General features: G+C 37.8%; 1 protein-coding gene across 5 annotated transcripts in view; it reads right to left on the minus strand.

Annotated features, from left to right (window-relative positions):
• TXNDC16 (thioredoxin domain containing 16) overlaps nucleotides 1-17,728 on the minus strand; it is a 115,766-nt gene that overhangs the window by 65,259 nt on the left and 32,779 nt on the right. For 4 of the 5 annotated variants that reach the window (XR_013813421.1, XM_079768902.1, XM_079768900.1 and 1 more), the window contains 5 exons: nucleotides 14,150-14,240; nucleotides 9,661-9,811; nucleotides 5,847-6,013; nucleotides 5,403-5,460; nucleotides 2,747-2,870 (listed from right to left, as the gene is read on the minus strand). Coding sequence is in view for 4 of the 5 variants with exons in the window: in XM_079768902.1 (XP_079625028.1) it covers nucleotides 2,747-2,870; nucleotides 5,403-5,460; nucleotides 5,847-6,013; nucleotides 9,661-9,811; nucleotides 14,150-14,240 (591 nt within the window). In the remaining variant the exon portion in view is untranslated. Of the gene's footprint in view, nucleotides 1-2,746; nucleotides 2,871-5,402; nucleotides 5,461-5,846; nucleotides 6,014-9,660; nucleotides 9,812-13,893; nucleotides 14,005-14,149; nucleotides 14,241-17,728 lie in introns of those variants that run through there. The other variant, XM_079768903.1, reaches the window with a different exon arrangement.

A 17,728-nucleotide genomic window follows, 5' to 3' on the forward strand; every position in this document is an offset into this window, starting at 1 on the left:
ATAAGAGTCCAGAGACGAAAGATAATTTTGAAAGGCACTGGGGGTCAGAGGAGCTTCAGCTAAAGGAGCTAAAGTTTCTCCTTGTCTCAGGACCCTTGCTTTTTATTAACACAATTTGTCCTAAGGCAAGGTAGAGATAATACACTTCAAAGGGTAGGGTACAGAAGCATTGTCAGATTGGGGAATAGCCTACAGCTGTTCAGGTGTTTGGCCAACAGGAGGCAATAACATGTAGATTGAGATGCCCTGAGCTGTCTGGCAGCAAACAATCATCCTATTCAGGTTTGGGGGAAGTGCCTTTCAGCCATTCCAACAGGTGATTGCATATGTGACTCAGCCCTTGTTGAGCCCCCAAGTTTCATCAACCTTTTGATGAAACTCTTGTAATTATGACATGCTGGAATTGGCTCCCGGCAAATATAGTTGGAGAACTAAAGTATTATTTTCCATATAACTTCTAACACTATACAATAAAATACTAGATCTAAATTTCAGTACATCTCAGCAATTTTCAATTGCATCATGCTAGCCAATTCATAACTCTCTGGGCCTCAGTGTTCAAATCTGTGAAACATAAGCATTGCACTACATTAACTTTAAGGTACTTTTTAAAAATCTTTAGTGTAGATGTCCCCATTTTGTTCCCCATTGACCTCCTCCATCCCATACCCACACCTGCCCTCAGGCCTTCACTATACTATTGTCTGTATCCATGGGTTAAGGTACTTTTAGATACCACATTCTATGACGTTAAAAAGTTATGCCCTCAATACTCAAATTGATAAAAAGCTATTCTCTTATTTCTTACATGGTGGAACAAAAGTAGATTTATAGTTTTGTGTATGGAAAATAATATAATAGTTAACAAGTAATACAAGAACAAACTGTTTCATGTACTCACAACTGTAAACCTACTTTTGTCTCACCCTGTATATAATGTTTTTCATTTTCCTGCCATTCCTTTCTTATTTCCTAATCCATCCTTTCTTCTCTATATTGTTCCAAGATTTCCTTTCCCTCTTTTCTGGTCTCTCTCTCTTAATAAGCTACCCTCACTTGTAAATTTCCTCACTACTCAGCTATACCTTTCACCTATCCATAATACATATACTCTTTTAAGTCATACAAGTTTAATTATTTTTTTCCATATTGTCCTTTTGTAGAACTCAATCCATTTTATTCTGATTCATCCTGTGTCCATTTCCTCTGAAGGGCATTTTTCTACATGGTAACAAACTCTTTCCTAACCCTCATCTATCATTCCTATATAAATGGAAATGAAACAAGATGGGGAAATTATTTATATGGGCATGATATCACACAATATCATGAGCCAGTATGCATTACAAACATAGGGAGTTAATACAAACAAACAAACAAAAATTACAACAAAACAAAAAACAAAAGGCATAGTTATAAAAGAAATACGAGAACTAGGCCAGGGAAAGAAGGCAGGTGGAGTTGTAGAAAGAGAAAGCAACACAGAGGGCAATAAAGGGCAGAGAGTCAGGAAGCAATAGGGGATGTGAAAACATGGAAATCTTAAAACAGCGACTCCTACCGAGGAAAGAAATCTTATTAAACTGACATTGTGCAATTTTCCTGACTCTGAAGACTAAAATATATGAATCATGATAGGAAAACAGCAGGGAGCAAGAGACCAGAACACAGGTCTATCAATGGAATGATGATGCTATGGAGGAGAACTCTGGCTTCAACCACAAGCAATTCTAACCTCTATGTTCTAGAAAAGAACTAGAACATAGCTCAAACTAAGAACCTGGTTACTGGTAACAGTTAAAGCTCAGAATCCTTATTAAATTTATAATACAAACTTTGAACATAATAATGATGGACCTCATGAAAAAATATACAAATTATTTCCTTCCTGGGGTTCATAATAATAGTACTATATAAAACATTCAAGTATTTACTAAATGGGATACAAGAATGAACAAGACATAACCCCTGCCTTACAGATAGTATAGACTAGTGGAGAAGAGAGAAATTAAATGAGCAATTACAGAACAGGATTGATGCCATGAAAAAAGGAATGATAATGCTCATAAATAAGATTTCAAGTCAGAATGATTATTCTAATCCAGGTTCCACCACATGCCATTTATATGACTTTGGACAGATCATTTAACTCTGCTAAAACAAACATTCTTCACCCACAAAATGAAGGTGACATCGGCTAACTCAGAGAATAACAAAGTAAAGAATATGAAGGGGAGTAGCCTTAAAAAATGTAGAATACTTCAAAAATGTAAGCAATAAGAGCAATTAAAAAAACAGAAATAACATGTTAAATAAAAGTATTAAAACGCTATTGAAACTTACTCCCTACATTGTTAACAATCAGATTTATTTATAACTATAAATATGTTTGTTAAGAGTTTCACTTCCTAATAGGAATAATAAAAATAAAACACCATGTGTGGCTCCTGGGTCGTTTTTAAACATGGAGTAGGCCAGAAGGGTTGAAAGAACTGATGTGGAAGATAAAGGTACAGATGTGGGAAGCTAGAAGCCTAACAATGAAAGTTATCACACTAAACAGATTAAGGTATCCTTATATCTTTTCACCTAGCAATTTGATAAAATGACTCAAAATAAATTTCTTCAGGTTTCTTCCTAGTCTTGAATGTGAATACATTCTATGAGAAAGTTAATTCATTGAACTTTCCTGACGTAATGGATGCTGGGCAGGAATGGGTGAGGTGAGCATCACAAAACATATTACCCATATCTGGACCTTCCATGTCATCGGCTTCATCTTCTCGTGTTTCCTCAATGTATGTGTTATTTTCTACATAGGATATTACTAAATCAACATCATGTAACACCAAAAATTCCACTGGCATTCCCTACAAATAATTTTAAGAAACGTAACTAAAATATAATAAAGCATTTTAATATAAAAAATATTATACTTGTTAACACTACAATGAAGTTAAACCTTTGAACTTCAATTTTAAATTCAATAAAACCAAAAGAGGAAATTAACTCCACAGTCACTCTGAAAAGTATCCAAGCATACTTTATATAAAAAGATAGTATGCACTACGGAAACAGATGGCAAAAAAGAACTGGAAGTCTTGCTTGTGGATAGGGTGGGGGGGGGGGGGGCGGAACTAAGTGCAAAAGGTGAAGGGATTAAGAACTACAAATTGGCAGTTACAAAATAGTCATAGGGCTGTAAAGTATAGCATAGACAATATAGTCAATAATATTGTAATAACTATGTATGGTGCCAGGTCTGTACTTGAAATATGGGGAATACTTTGTAAAGTAAATGACTATCTAACCCCTATGCTAAATACCTGAAACTAATATAAAATAATATCGAGTGTAACTGCAAGTGTTAAATAAAATTTAAAAAGGAAGTCTCGCTTGCTTTTTTTCACAATTACATTATACTGAAATCTGAAACATTTTACATGTAACAGTAAATCCTACCTAAATATAAAATGGAATTAAATATATACAATTTTATTGCAAAAAGAGCCAATCAATATAATCCCACTAAAGAGTATTAATTGCCTATTTAGCTATAAACATAAAAAATGTTATCTGCTCCCAGGTATTTTAAGAATGACAAATTCTATTCCAGGTGACATTATGCCATTAAAATTTCTTTGCTAATGGCCAACTGCAATTAAATTACTTTAGTAAACTATCCCTAACTATACAGTAGAATAAAGCTAAAGAAAAAACTTTAAGTGTGTCTGTTCTTTGATATCACATATCTTCATCTTTTCAATACTATATTCAAAGCAAGAAATTTTTTACTTCTGCAGAAACATAATGGAGCTAAAAGGAATAGGAATAAAAAAAATCAATAAAATCAAACTGAATTTATCCCAAATATACATAGAAATTGTTGTGGTAAACTTTTTAAAATATATTTTTTATTTATTTCAGAGAAAAAGGGAGAGGGAGAGAAAGAAACATCAAAGATGAGAGAGAATCACTGATCGGCTGCCTCCTACACACTCCACACTGGGGATCTAGCCCACAACCCAGGCATATGCCCTGACAGGGAATCAAACCATGACCTCCTGGTTCATAGGTCAACACTTAACCACTGAACCATGCCAGCCAGACGTGGTAAACTTTTTTATTGAGGTATAACATTCACAGAGAAAAGAACACAAATTGTAAGTGTATAGTTTGATGATTATTTTGTTGTTGTTAAAAAATCCTCACCCAAGGATATTTTTTCCATTGATTTTTAGAAGCAGGGGGAAAAAAGGGAGAGGAAGGAAGGGAGGGAGGGAGGGAGGGAGGGAGAGAGAAACATAAATGTGAGAGACATATGGATCGGTTGTCTCCTGCGCTTGACCCAACCAGGGCTGGGAGCAATGTATTTTAAAAGCCTTAAAAATTCCCATTTCCTTTGACACATTTCACTTCCAAAAATTTAGCCAAAAGAATGAGTGATATTCAAAACAGTATACAAAGGCAGGCATCACAGCACAATAATAAGTAATTAAATATCATTTTAAGTGAAAGGTAAGATATATAGCATGATCCTAATTTTCTTTTAAAAATATATAAATACACACAGTGGAACCTTGGTTCTCAAACTTAATTCATTCTAAAGGCTATTCAAGAAGTGATTTGTTCCAAAACCAAATCATTTTTTCCCATTAGAAATAAAGTAAACTGAATTAATCCATTCTAGACCCCCAAATGTGACCCTGTTTTAACCTTTCTTATATACAGTACATGTCTAATGTACTGTTTACTCTATAAACACTTCTTTTCTTAATTTATCGAACCACCCCCTCCTAGCCTTAAACTAATCACCTGCAGCATTCCTCACAGGGGTGTCCTGCAGGGCAGCATGCAGCATCTTTGCTCTTCACATATCATTGCCCCTGAAATGTCATCACTAGCTACCTGCTTTCATTTATCCTAATCAACAATAGTTTTTCTACTTCTTCAGTTGCCTGTGATCATTGTTTCCTTCACATCCTTAGCAACATTAGCACTCTTGATGGCCTCTTTATGTTTTAAAACTATGCTACGGTGGACTTTACCAGCAACAAAAGCATTCTCTTTCATGTGTCGCCTGGGAGATGCTTTTTGTCATCCTAAGGTATCAGCTTGAAAGGGTTATCAATTCAAAAACCGAAAAGTTTGGTTCGACAACTGAGACATTTTTTCTGTGAACAACTTGGTCGAGAACCAACTGTTCGAGATGGGAGATGTTCGAGAAATGAGGTTTGACTGTATATGAATATGGTGAAAAAGACAAACTAACAAATGGAAAAACACACCAAAATATAATAGCAAGTATGTTTGAATAGTGGCAATTTACAGAATTTTTCTATAATAAACATATGTTTCTTTAAACAAGCAGACATTGTAGACCAATCCACAAAATGACTAACCTCTTCTCTTTTGAAGACCACATTAGCTTGCTGAGGAATGTCCACTTCCAAAGAGTCCCTTTTTCAAAATGGAAATAAATGTTTTATGTTGCTAATCTGAAGGATAACAGTCATCCAGGATGTCAATCTAAAATAGAACTGTAAGTTCTCATACTAAAAAGAAATTTATGAAAAAAGATGACAATTTCGTGACTCAGAAATTTCATATATAAACACAAACCAAATTTTCTGAGCTCTATCTTTATATCTTCATTTAGACAAATTTTAATGTCTAAATTTTAACCATGCTAATAATTTTAGACTTCAGCTCAGCAACTTGTTCTAACAATATTAGAATCTAGTATAGATTTGAGTTTACTTACAAGTGAACAGATTACCACATTTAAATATGAGAAAAATGTTAGTGTTTTATTAAACACAGTGAATATGGCACATTTAAGATACCTTAACAAGAGCAGAACTCCTGCTTTTCCCAGAAGACGCCAAGCAATCCATTCTGCAGTTCTTCTATCAGCTTCATATGTAGCTTGTTGACTAACAATAAACACCAGAGGTAATCCTAGTTGGAGATGAACAGTTGAAACTTGCTGAGGATCTTCAGCAACTTCAGTCTTCATTTTAAAAAAAGAACAAAATGTGATAATAATGTTCCAACTTTTGGATTTAAACCCTGCTGATTCTTATGAATAAAGTCACAAGTAAAAGAACAAGTCTGTGAAATAAATCTAATGTTATCAGAAATGGTCTCATAATTTCTAAGTTTAATGCTTCCAATGTACCTATTTGGTTTAAGCATTATAAAACTAACAAAATTTTATGAGGTTAAACATAAAATTACAACCCATAAGGAATAAGAATAGTATAAAGAAAAAAAACACAGTGTGGTACTGATAAAGATAGATATTTCAAATAAAATAGAAGAGATAACTAAGGAATACATTTTTTCATATAAGAATTTCACATGTAATAACACACTACAAAACAATGAGGAACATCTGAGTTACCACCGCAGCTTGAATACACACAGCTAATTTCACTCCCTCCAAAAATCCCAGGAAAACTACAGCAGTAGGATATTTTAGAAGAGAAAAACATACATACATGAAGAAATGAAAAGAGAAAAGTCAGCAAAATTTTGGATGCTGGAGAACAGAATCACTGACTCTACAAAACAAAACTCTAAGCCGTGAAGGAAAGAAAGCTAAGAAACAATTCCATTTTAACTGCAGAATAAATCCTACAATGGCTCAGGAACTGTCAGTGCCTGGTATCGCTGAAGCTGGGAAAGAAATAATGGAAGAGGGATGGCAGGAAGGATCTTTTAAAGGGAGGAATAGGTAAAAACTTTGGAGAAGCAGTTAGATTCCCCTCCCCAACTCCATGAGCAGAGGAAACTGTCCCTCAAACCAGGAGAAATGGGGGGAGGGGACAGGGGATTGGGAACAGCAGAGTGTGTGAACAGCATGCCAAAAGCAGGGGAATTAAGTAAGCAAATACTGAGAGGCTACCCAGCCCCCTTCCCACTCTCAGTTCCTGGAATGCTAGCACCAGACTTCTGTCTTCAGGCGGAAGATCCCTTTCTGGGGATCCTGAGTAACCCTGAGTCCACCATCCTGTGCTTCTTGGGTTGCCCAGCCTTTCTAGGCTGACACCATGGTTTAGGGTTTAGATTCTCGGCTTGGCTCTCCAACCAGGCACTGATTTCAAAACTACGATTACATAATTCCTGGTAAGTATAACAAAGTGAAATAAGATCTGAAAATCTCCCTTCTCATTACCTATCTTAAAAAAAAAAAATGTTTTTAGAACAGCAAGAGAAAAGTCATGAGCAGAAATTTTAGAAAAAGGGCACAACTTCAAGTCAGAATGCTGTAGCCAAGGAAGAAACACATTTTTAGTAAAGCTTGGGATGAGTCCTAATCCTGCCCCCAATGGCAAAAACAGTACTGCTATGTAGACAAAATCCTGAGAATTCTTAATAATATCTCAATATTGAAAGCAAAGGAAATGAGTCTGGAGAGAAATAGTGAAGAACGGTACAGTGAACTGATATCTTCCTTTTGGGGCTCTATGCTGAAATGGGAGATCAAAACCAATTCAGAGAGTATTCTCCCCATGGAAATAAGATAAATGCTCCTCCTCTGTATGAAGAGAAAGGAAAGACTTATGTACTGCTTTTTAAAAAACACTGTTTGAAGCCAAAATCAAACTAAACAAAATTGACTCAAAGAACTCAGCGATGAGGCCAGTAAAACTGGGACTGGTGAGCTCTGAATCTATTTAAATGTAGAAGCAAGGCTTTTTAAAAAGTGGGAACTATGGTTACAGAACAACATAAATACTATCAATCTTAATAATGTAAAAATAACACAAAACTAACAATAATCAGCAGGGTAGGGGGAGCTGGGATGGAAATAAATGTCTGAAATTAATTTTCTTATCTTTCACAGCAAGGGGTGAATCAATACTATCTTAAATGAAAACATAGTTTTTTTAAAAAATGATTTAATCTCCTAATGTTTTTTATAATTATTTTCAACACTTAGGACAATATTTCCTAAGAGCCCTCTAATGATGAAGAAATGGTTTATCAAAAGTTCCATAACCCTGCCCTGGCCAGTAGCTCAGTTGATCATCAACCCATGTACTGAAAGGTTGCATTTCAATTCTGGTCAGGGCACATGCTGAGATTGTGAGCTCAATCACCAGTAAAGGGCATGCAAGAGGCAGCCAACAGATGTTTCTCTCTCTCCTTCCCTCTTTCTCTCTCTCTTAAAATCACTAAAAACATATATTTTTTAAAGTTCCATAATCCCTTGTTTTATACCAGTTTCTTTTTCTTACTAAAAAGTACCATAGGCAATATTATATTTCCATTAATCCATTCATCCCTCTATTTGTGAATGTCTTTATGACTGTTATGATGGTTACCTAACAGCTTATTTCTGAATGATTGGAATAGGCAGCTTTAAAATTTTTTTTCTTTACACTTTGCTGCACTGTTTGAATTATTTGTAATACACCTGCACCATCTATACATATAAAAAGCCAGCAACCATAATGCCGGAATGACCAAACGACTGATCGCTATGACGCCCACTGCGGCCAGCGAACCAGTCTGATCGTGGGGTGGGGCCAGCTGGCCAACCTCCCTCGGCCCTTCCCCCCAGCCAGCCCCGCCCCTGATCAGCCTCTCCCACCCTGATTGAGGGTGTGGTGGCCGGCCAACCCCCCCCCCACGGCCCCTCCCCCCGGCCGGCCCCACCCCAGGTCGGCCCCCCAAACCCCGATCAGGAGCAGGGCCAGCCGGCCAACTGCCTGTGGCCACTACCCCCGGCCGGCCCCACCACTCCGAATGGACTGTGGCCCCTCCCCCGACTCATCTCTGCGCCCGATTGCTCCCCCCTACTTTGATCAGGGGCAGGGCCGGCCAGCCAACCACCCATGGCCCCTCCCCCAGGCTGCTGACCCCGGATTGGCCACCCTCCACCCCATTCAGGGGTGGGGCTGGCCAGCCCACCACCCACAGCCCCTCCCCACCGCCAGCCCTGCCCACAATCAGCCCCCCTACCCCAATCCAGGGCATGGCCCGCTGGCCAATTGTCCTCGGACCCTCCCCCCAGCCATCTCCTCCACCTGACAGGCCCGGCCCCAATCCACCCCGATTGGGGCCAAGCCGGCCAGACTCCCACCCTGTGCACAAATTCTTGCACTGGGCCTCTAGTTTTTATATAAAAAGGACAGTGAAAAGGCCTACTGAAGGTTTTACACATGCTCAGGACAACCCGTTGAACTTTCAGAGAAAAGTCTGCTGATCACCAACACCTACTGAGTCTCCATAAAATTCTTCCAGGCTAATACTAAGAAAAGAGAAACACTAGAAATGCTATATTGCCAATATTTACCAACTTTTAAAATAGTGATAAAAATATTCACAAGAGATCTTTTCTTGACCATGATGTGGTCTTTGCGATCTCAGCATGGTCACAGTGCATTATAACTACCATAGAATAATTCCATTACACAAGGCTCTATTTGGGTTTCAATACAACAACACTTCAAGGCATGAAATATTCATTTTATGAACAATGTATCATCTCTTCTACCTTTAATAAGGAAATATTCCTAAATTCCCCTAAATTCAAGACATATATGTTCAAGGAAAAGATATAGCTCATCTAAGTAAAATGCATATCTGTGAACCAAAGCAATAAATTTAACATATGAATTATCCAATACATTAAAATAAGACACATACCAGCAGAGGTGCTTCCATTGACTTAATAAATCGATAAATGTCAACTGTAGTCAATGGCTGTCCCATTAGTGTTCTTCTACATTGTTGGGTCAAGTCCAAGACTTCTTTACAATGAAAAAAGTAGAGATGTGCATATTTTATATCCTCCATTCTGTAAATTAAAAATCAGGGACAGACTCACTTGAAGTTTGATGTGTGATCCTTCTACCATCCAGAAAGACATAACACATCTCTTAAAGTCTCATGCTTTTGAATGAATGTTTTAGTAAAAGCCTAAAAGAGTATAACATTAAAATAAAATGGACCCAAGCTAAAGATACAGAATATTAAAGAAAATTAACTGTAATATTTTTAACAAACCACATGAGTTGTGTAAGCTATTATTTTCCTGAATTCTTTCATGGTAGTTTCTAAATTGGGTTATAGGTAGGTCGACATAATATTTTTTTAAAATAAAAGGCTGTCACCTTGAGGACAATAAGATTATCTTCAAATAGAGTTTCCTTTCTAGAGATATCTTAAATAAAGCTTTCAAACACAAATTTTCTAGGTTTAATTTAAATCCAAATCTGTTTTGAATAAACTTCAGCCAACACATGCCTTAAGATAGAAACCATATGACACTTTGTGGGAGTCTGTAAGGTTGTATCTGAAATATTATAAAACTCGGCAAATATGGCTTATAATTTGAGTTTTGGCATTCCCTTCAATATGAGAATTCAAAGATAAACTTATAGTGGGAAAGTAAGATTTGCCAAAATTAAAATAGCATTTTTAAAAGTCTTCATATGGCATTAGTAGAGTTTGGCAAATATTGCAAATTTTTTAATTTTTAAAATGTTGTTTTATTTCTTGCTACATGCTTAAACTGAGTTCCAAGGTTCATTGATTTCAATTTTAAAGCATCTCTAATAGATTCAATGATTTTAAAAAATGATCAAAGATTTACTTAATACCTACTGTATATCTGGCCCTATGCTAAAATACAAAAGACTAAGATGATTAAGACAATTCAAATTCATGAGAGGCTTACACTAAAGGAGATATATTTAGTAAAACAATTAAAATGTCGTTTATAATTGCTATAATATACAAAGTGCTATGGAAAACAAATATTTAATTCTGCCTAAAGTTGGGGAGGAGAGAAAAAGTGTTCAGGAAAATCATCATAGAGATTAAAAACAGCAAGGGAGAAAAAGACCTCTCCAAGAAGATAAAGCAAATGGGTATTTCCGACAAAAGAAACAGTATAGCCAAGGCACAAAGTACATAACTTTTTGAAGAGGATCCGAAATAGTCACATACTAAAAGGAAAGTGTCGAGAGCAGGAGGACCTAGCTGAGCCTAGAATTCGTATCATAACCTCTGAAATAATAATGCTGGAAAGTTACTTAATCACGGATTATTTGGTGATAGATAACAGAAACCAAAAAGGGAGGTGGGGGAGAAACATTTATTGGAAGTTTAGAAGAGTATCTCAGAGAATACAAGGAAAATTAAAGTAATTAGATCAGAGAGTAAATGTAGAGATCTGAACAGCAAGAGTTCTGCAAGACCTTCATTTTGCCATTAATATTCTTCAACTCCAAACTCTGTATAAAGACAATGCTCTCAGCTTTACTTCTTTCTATATGGGCAAAACAATCCAGTGAGCAAGGGAGCCACAACCACTGTATAATTGTTTTTCTATGCCCAATTCTAAGTTTCTGGGAGAGATGATGGCATTTGCTCAAGTAAACGAATGAACTGGTTGGCCCTAGGTCAGGTAGCTGCCTCTGATTTAATTGAATGTGATATGTATGGGGTGAGGGTAACACCCTTTTTGGCCTATACACAGATTCTTTAAGAAGGGAATATAGGGAGGTAGCAGAAAGTACTAATGTCTCTAAGGCATGCTACCTCTTTTAATACCTGTCAATGTATACTCTTATTAACCAACACTTAATTTCAAGCATACTAACATCCAACACTATATAACAATTAAAATAGTACTCTTATCCACTGTGATAGCCTCAGCAACTGGAATAATGCCTAACGCACAGAAGGGATTCAATACATATTTTTTAAATGAAAGAATAAACACATGAAAGAAGAAAAGGCATTCAACTGCCCCCCATTAGGAGACAATTCAAAGTTACAGCCAACTACTTCACCCAGAAGTGGTGTCACAGAACCACCATATTCTATCCACAGTCCTTCCCTATCACAGCAGGTCCAGGTATGACTCCTCACCATCTTGTCATCCATGAACAAACGAGAATTCAAACGTCTCCAATACAACATATACAAAAAAAGAGAATAACTGTACATTTTTTAATTCCCATTTTAAAAGCGGAGAAGAGCAAATACCCTTCCAGAACATTACTATGGCTGAAACCGGTTTGGCTCAGTGGATAGAGCGTCGGTCTGCGGACTGGGAGGTCCCAGGATCGATTCCGGTCAAGGGCATGTACATTGGTTGCGGGCACATCCCCAGTGGGGGGTGTGCAGGAGGCAGCTGGTCAATGTTTCTCTCTCATTGGTGTTTCTAGCTCTCTGTCCCTCTCTCTTCCTCTCTGTAAAAAATCAATAAAATATATTTTTTTAAAAAAGAAAAGAACATTACTGTGTTTAGTCATAGGTCAGAATAAAAAATATATGTAGTCAATCTTGCTGAACAGGATTTGTAAAGTAAACGATAGGACCTATCTATAGACTCTCAGTAAATAACCACCCTTTGTGTTTTATGTGTGTCACCATTACATGCAATTATTATCTAGAAAACAAGCTGGTAACACAAGAGAAAGTACAAACAACTAACCCTAAGAGAAACCATGGTGCTACCACAGCATCACCACGGGGTGGAGAATAACAAGACTTCCCCTATTCCAGGATGGGAAATTGGCCGTTGGGAGTAGCAAAGTAGCTGGCTAAACAACTGCTTTATTGTATCTTGAGATTCAGTGACTACTTACAATAAAGCTTTATGGTATTGTCAGTATAACTCTCAAATTGTTAAAAACCTTAATTCTTATACAAATAGTAAACATGCATCAAAGTTTTATTTAACTCATTAATGAGGGAACCAGCAGAATGATTAAGAAGACTCTTAAAGGAATGCTGGCTGCCATACAGAGCAATAAAAATGTAACTTCTGCCCTGGTCGGTGGCTCATTGGTTAGAGCGCTGGCCCAAGCACTGAAGGGTCACAGGTTCCATTCCCGGTCAAGAGCACGTACCTGGATTGCAGGTTCCATCCCCAGCCCTGGTGGGAGGCAACCAGTCAATATGTCTCTCTTACATCCATGTTTCTCTCTGTCTCTCTCTCTCTCTCTCCCCTCCCACCCTTACACTCTCTCTCTGAAAAAGCAATAGAAAGAATGTCCTCCTTGCCGAAACCAGTTTGGCTCAGTGGATAGAGCGTCGGTCTTCGGACTGAAGGGTCCCAGGTTCGATTCCAGTCAAGGGCATGTACATTGGTTGCGGGCACATCCCCAGTAGGGGGTGTGCAGGAGGCAGCTGGTCGATGTTTCTCTCTCATGGATGTTTCTAGCTCTCTATCCCTCTCCCTTCCTCTCTGTAAAAAAAATCAATAAAATATATTAAAAAAAAAAAAAAGAATGTCCTCAGGCAAGGATTAACAACAACAAAAAAGCACAAAAAATATAACCTCCACTTTGTAGAAACTTTATTTTCTGCCAACCCATTCCCCTTGCCCCAAATCATTTAACTTTATCAGTTTCCTATGCACTAACCTCTAAATTTACAGAGTTGTAAAATGGGATTTAATTAATTTTGTGTGATTATTATCAAATAATCACTATTTTCTGAAAGGTCAGCAAAAGGACTCAAAAACTTGCATGGTATAAAAAGGTCACACAGTCACCATTTGGCCTTGCTTTGGTTTAATTTTCCTGAAGAGCATTTTAAAGCCAAATTTAAAGTCTTTAAAATGCACTGGTTATTCCTTGTGTGCCTAAATACTAAAGAAAAATGTAACCCTACATTTGCCCAGACAACAGTCAAAAGAAAGCCTCTACCTAAAATTGTAAGCTAGGAAGTAGATCAAAAAATAAATAAATAAATAAATAAATAAATAAATAAATAAAATCTACAACAATCCATTCAAAAAAGTTATGACAAAGTAACTTACAGAACTCTCAAAAATAATTTCTGGAGTTTAATTATGAAAGCTGTTATCACCTATCTCATCACTGTGGGATATCTATTCCTACAATATACTTGGTCACTCACAGGATCACGTCTTGTAGCTTATCCATATTGTTTTCATTCACCTTAGTCTAACATCACTTCTGCATATTTAAATTAATTCAGACGGTAGTACAGCAAATGATTGTAATGAAGGAGACTTCAGGTTTAATTTATATATTCACATCTGCTTACAATTCCTCTTAGACAAGTCCACGCTGTGAGAGCATAAAGGAAATGATAAATAACTAATGTTAAATAAGTAAACTTAAAATTGTTGACATGCTCCTCTTATACATACCCAATACTTTCCAAAAGGGCGATTTCTGTAGTTAAGACAAATTGGTATGTGTTCCCATACACAAAAGCAGCTTCCATGACTGCCCTGTGCTCTGAAGAAGAGATAAGAGAGAGGAAAAGTTAGTTTGTGTAGCTCTACATAAACTTCTATTCTCTAGACTGCCCTACACCCTTTTGTGCTCTATTATATTTAAAGAAAAATCCTTTGTAGGTATTTCAGTTGGGAAAATGCAAGTGGTTAAAGAAGTTATGAAAAGTCATCCCATTCAAACTAAGAGAAGAATTAAGGAGGAGTATAAAATGAGTTATACTTGAGAATATAACATGAAAAATCTGTGATAGCTTCTTCCTAGCAGCAGGGAAGAGAATATGAATCCACCATACAACTATTGGCACGATGCACAAAATTCATGCAAGGGGCTCGGCCCTCACAGCCGCAGTGGCTGTCTCGGCCCTTGCAGCTTCGGCTTCGTCTGGAAGGTCGTTCGGCTGCCCGGTCTAATTAGTATATTACACTTTTATTATTATAGATATGTATATATCTGTTCATTGTTTCTGGCTTAGTTTTCTTTAATGAAACTTGTTCTTAAATATAGTTTAAAGAGATAAATCATTATACACATTAAGAAAAAAAAAAGTTTACCTTCTACCCCATTTCTAATTTCTTTCCAAGGGACAACTAGTTTCAACTCTTTCACTGTTTCTTTGGGTATTTACCACCAAGTCTCTAAATTACATCCTTATACTCTTATTTCCTAATTTTTTTGTGTTAGTATTATCTACTAACTTCCCACTGTGGAAGATGGTAAATTAGCTCTCTTCTCCAAAACCCCACTCCACAAATGTACACATTTCTATCCCCTCAATTTTCCCAATATAGTTCTAATTTTTATTAAATCAATAGTCCATGCCCTGACCGGTGTGGCTCAGTGGATAGAGCGTCAGCCTGCAGACTGAAGAGTCCTGGGTTCGATTCCGGTCAAGGGCATGTACCTTGGTTGCGGGCACATCCCCAGTAGGGGGTGTGCAAGAGGCAGCTGATCGATGTTTCTCTCTCATCAGTGTTTCTAACTCTCTATCCCTCTCCCTTCCTCTCTGTAAAAAATCAATAAAATATATTTTTTTTAAAAAATAGTCCATATTTACATTGTTATGAGTCAGTAATTATTATTTACAAATGACCCATACAGTACAAAACTAGCACTTTTCCTTTTTTAAACAACTTTTTTTCACTATAGTTATACCATTCTTTTTCTATTTTTGTATATATTTCTTACTAATTTATTCCTAAACTTTTGCACAATTGTCTAACCCTCTTAATACTTCAAATATATTAGGTATACTAACTATTCCTTCTTCTTGGAGACTTTTCTGCAGAAATGTCCAATATGAACTGTTGCTACTTGACCTGCTGTGCAAATTTCCTCCTGAGAACTCACTTCATCATCGTCCTGGAGATCTCTTATTCTCCCTCTTGTATGAGGTCAACTGGCCTGTTACCCATATCTTCTTGACTGATTTGCCCCCTTGCTCCCATTCTCTAGCACTTCCCATGAGTGGAAGTATGGAATACATATTTTTTGTGAGCTTGCGTTTCTAAAAGTGTCTTTATTCTACTTTCATAACTACAGTTGTCTGCTAATAAAATTCAAAGTTCAAGTTACTTCTGAGAATTCTGAAAGCATTGCTCCATTTTCTTCATTTTACAGGGCTGCAATTGAGAAGTCCAATGCCATTCTGATTCTTGACCCTTTAACTGCAAAATTCTTTTTTCTTTCTAGAAAATTTGAGAATACTTTTGTTCCCAATTTTAAGATGAGATGCTTTGGTGTGGCTCTACATTCATCCACTATGCTGGGACTTAATGGGGTCTTTCTATTTGAAAGCCTGAATCTTTCAGTTCTGGGAAATTTTCTTGAACTGCTTCTTTGAAGATTTCCTTCTTTTCATATTTTATTTTTTCTTTTCTCCTCACTGTCATTTCCAGACAGTTACCTTCCCCTCCACCACCTAACCTTCTACCACTTACTTTGCATTTCATCAGATTATTCAACTCACCACTCTGTCTTGTTAGTGTCATATACTAGTACCACCCCAGCCAGTGTCACTCCCCTCATCACACTGTCATTTTCTCCAATACTACTCCTGTCATAATCCTTGGTGATTTTATTATCCCCCTAGATCAGTGGTCGGCAAACTCATTAGTCAACAGAGCCAAATATCAACAGTACAACGATTGAAATTTCTTTTGAGAGCCAAATTTTTTAAACTTAAACTTCTTCAAACTGCGGCACGTGAGCCACATGCGGCTCTTTGGCCCCTTGAGTGTGGCTCTTCCACAAAATACCATGGCCTGGGCGAGTCTATTTTGAAGAAGTGGCGTTAGAAGAAGTTTAAGTTTAAAAAATTTGGCTCCCGCCGAAACCAGTTTGGCTCAGTGGATAGAACGTCGGCCTGCGGACTCAAGGGTCCCAGGTTCGATTCCGGTCAAGGGCATGTACCTTGGTTGCGGGCACATCCCCAGTAGGGGGTGTGCAAGAGGCAGCTGATCGATGTTTCTCTCTCATCGATGTTTCTAACTCTCTATCCCTCTCTCTTCCTCTCTGTAAAAAATCAATAAAATATATTTTTAAAAAAATTTGGCTCTCAAAAGAAATTTCAATCGTTGTACTGTTGATATTTGGCTCTGTTGACTAATGAGTTTGCCGACCACTGCCCTAGATGATCCATTCAAAATCCTTGGCCTTCTCCATAGACTCCAATGATCTTTCTTCAACCCTACCTTAACCACCCACTGTTATGGTCCCACTGCAGGGCTTTAATTAGCAATTACTGCAAATTCCTCCATAATCTCAATGTCTATCATCCTCCCTCCCCTTACCTCCCACCTCCATACCTCCGTCTGACAAGGTTACTGAGTCTAGCACATAACTCTAACCCCCCAGGACCTACAATCCTACCACTTTTCACTGTCAGCCACCCCCCACCCTCCTCAGGTCCTCTCTTGCCTTATAACCCTGCTTCAATTCCATTGTCAGTCTTTATAATCACTCCCCTGCCCATCTGGCTAAAACACAATCCAGGTTAAATCAAATATTCTGCCTATTCTGTACTTACAACTTGATTGTCAAAGTTAGATCTTTGAAAAACCAAGAAAAATCTATATTTATAAAAGGCTAAGCAACTGGCCAACCGGCTGACTGGCTGACTGAATGGCCGGGAGGTATGACACACACTGACCACCAGGGGGCAGACACTCAATGCAGGAGCTGAGGAGCAACAGCAACTTTGCAGAGTGCCCTCTCGCACTCTGGGATCCCTTGGGGGATGTCAGACTGCCGGTTTCAGCCCGATCGCCCATAGGCTAGGCCGAGGGACCCCACTTGCCAGAGGAACCCCGCTCACTTGGCAGACGCCCTTTGAGCCCTGGTGCCGCCCCAGGTGCAGCTGGCCAGGGAGGGACCGCGCTCCAGGGCGTGTCCGGCCCATCTCACCCAGTGCCACCCCACCAGCCACCTTCTAATTAATTTCCTTCGATGTGCACAAATCTGTGCACTGGGCCTCTAGTATATCATAAACA

This window comes from Cnephaeus nilssonii (assembly GCF_951640355.1).
Source record: "Cnephaeus nilssonii genome assembly, chromosome: 4".
Lineage (NCBI taxonomy): Eukaryota > Metazoa > Chordata > Mammalia > Chiroptera > Vespertilionidae > Cnephaeus > Cnephaeus nilssonii.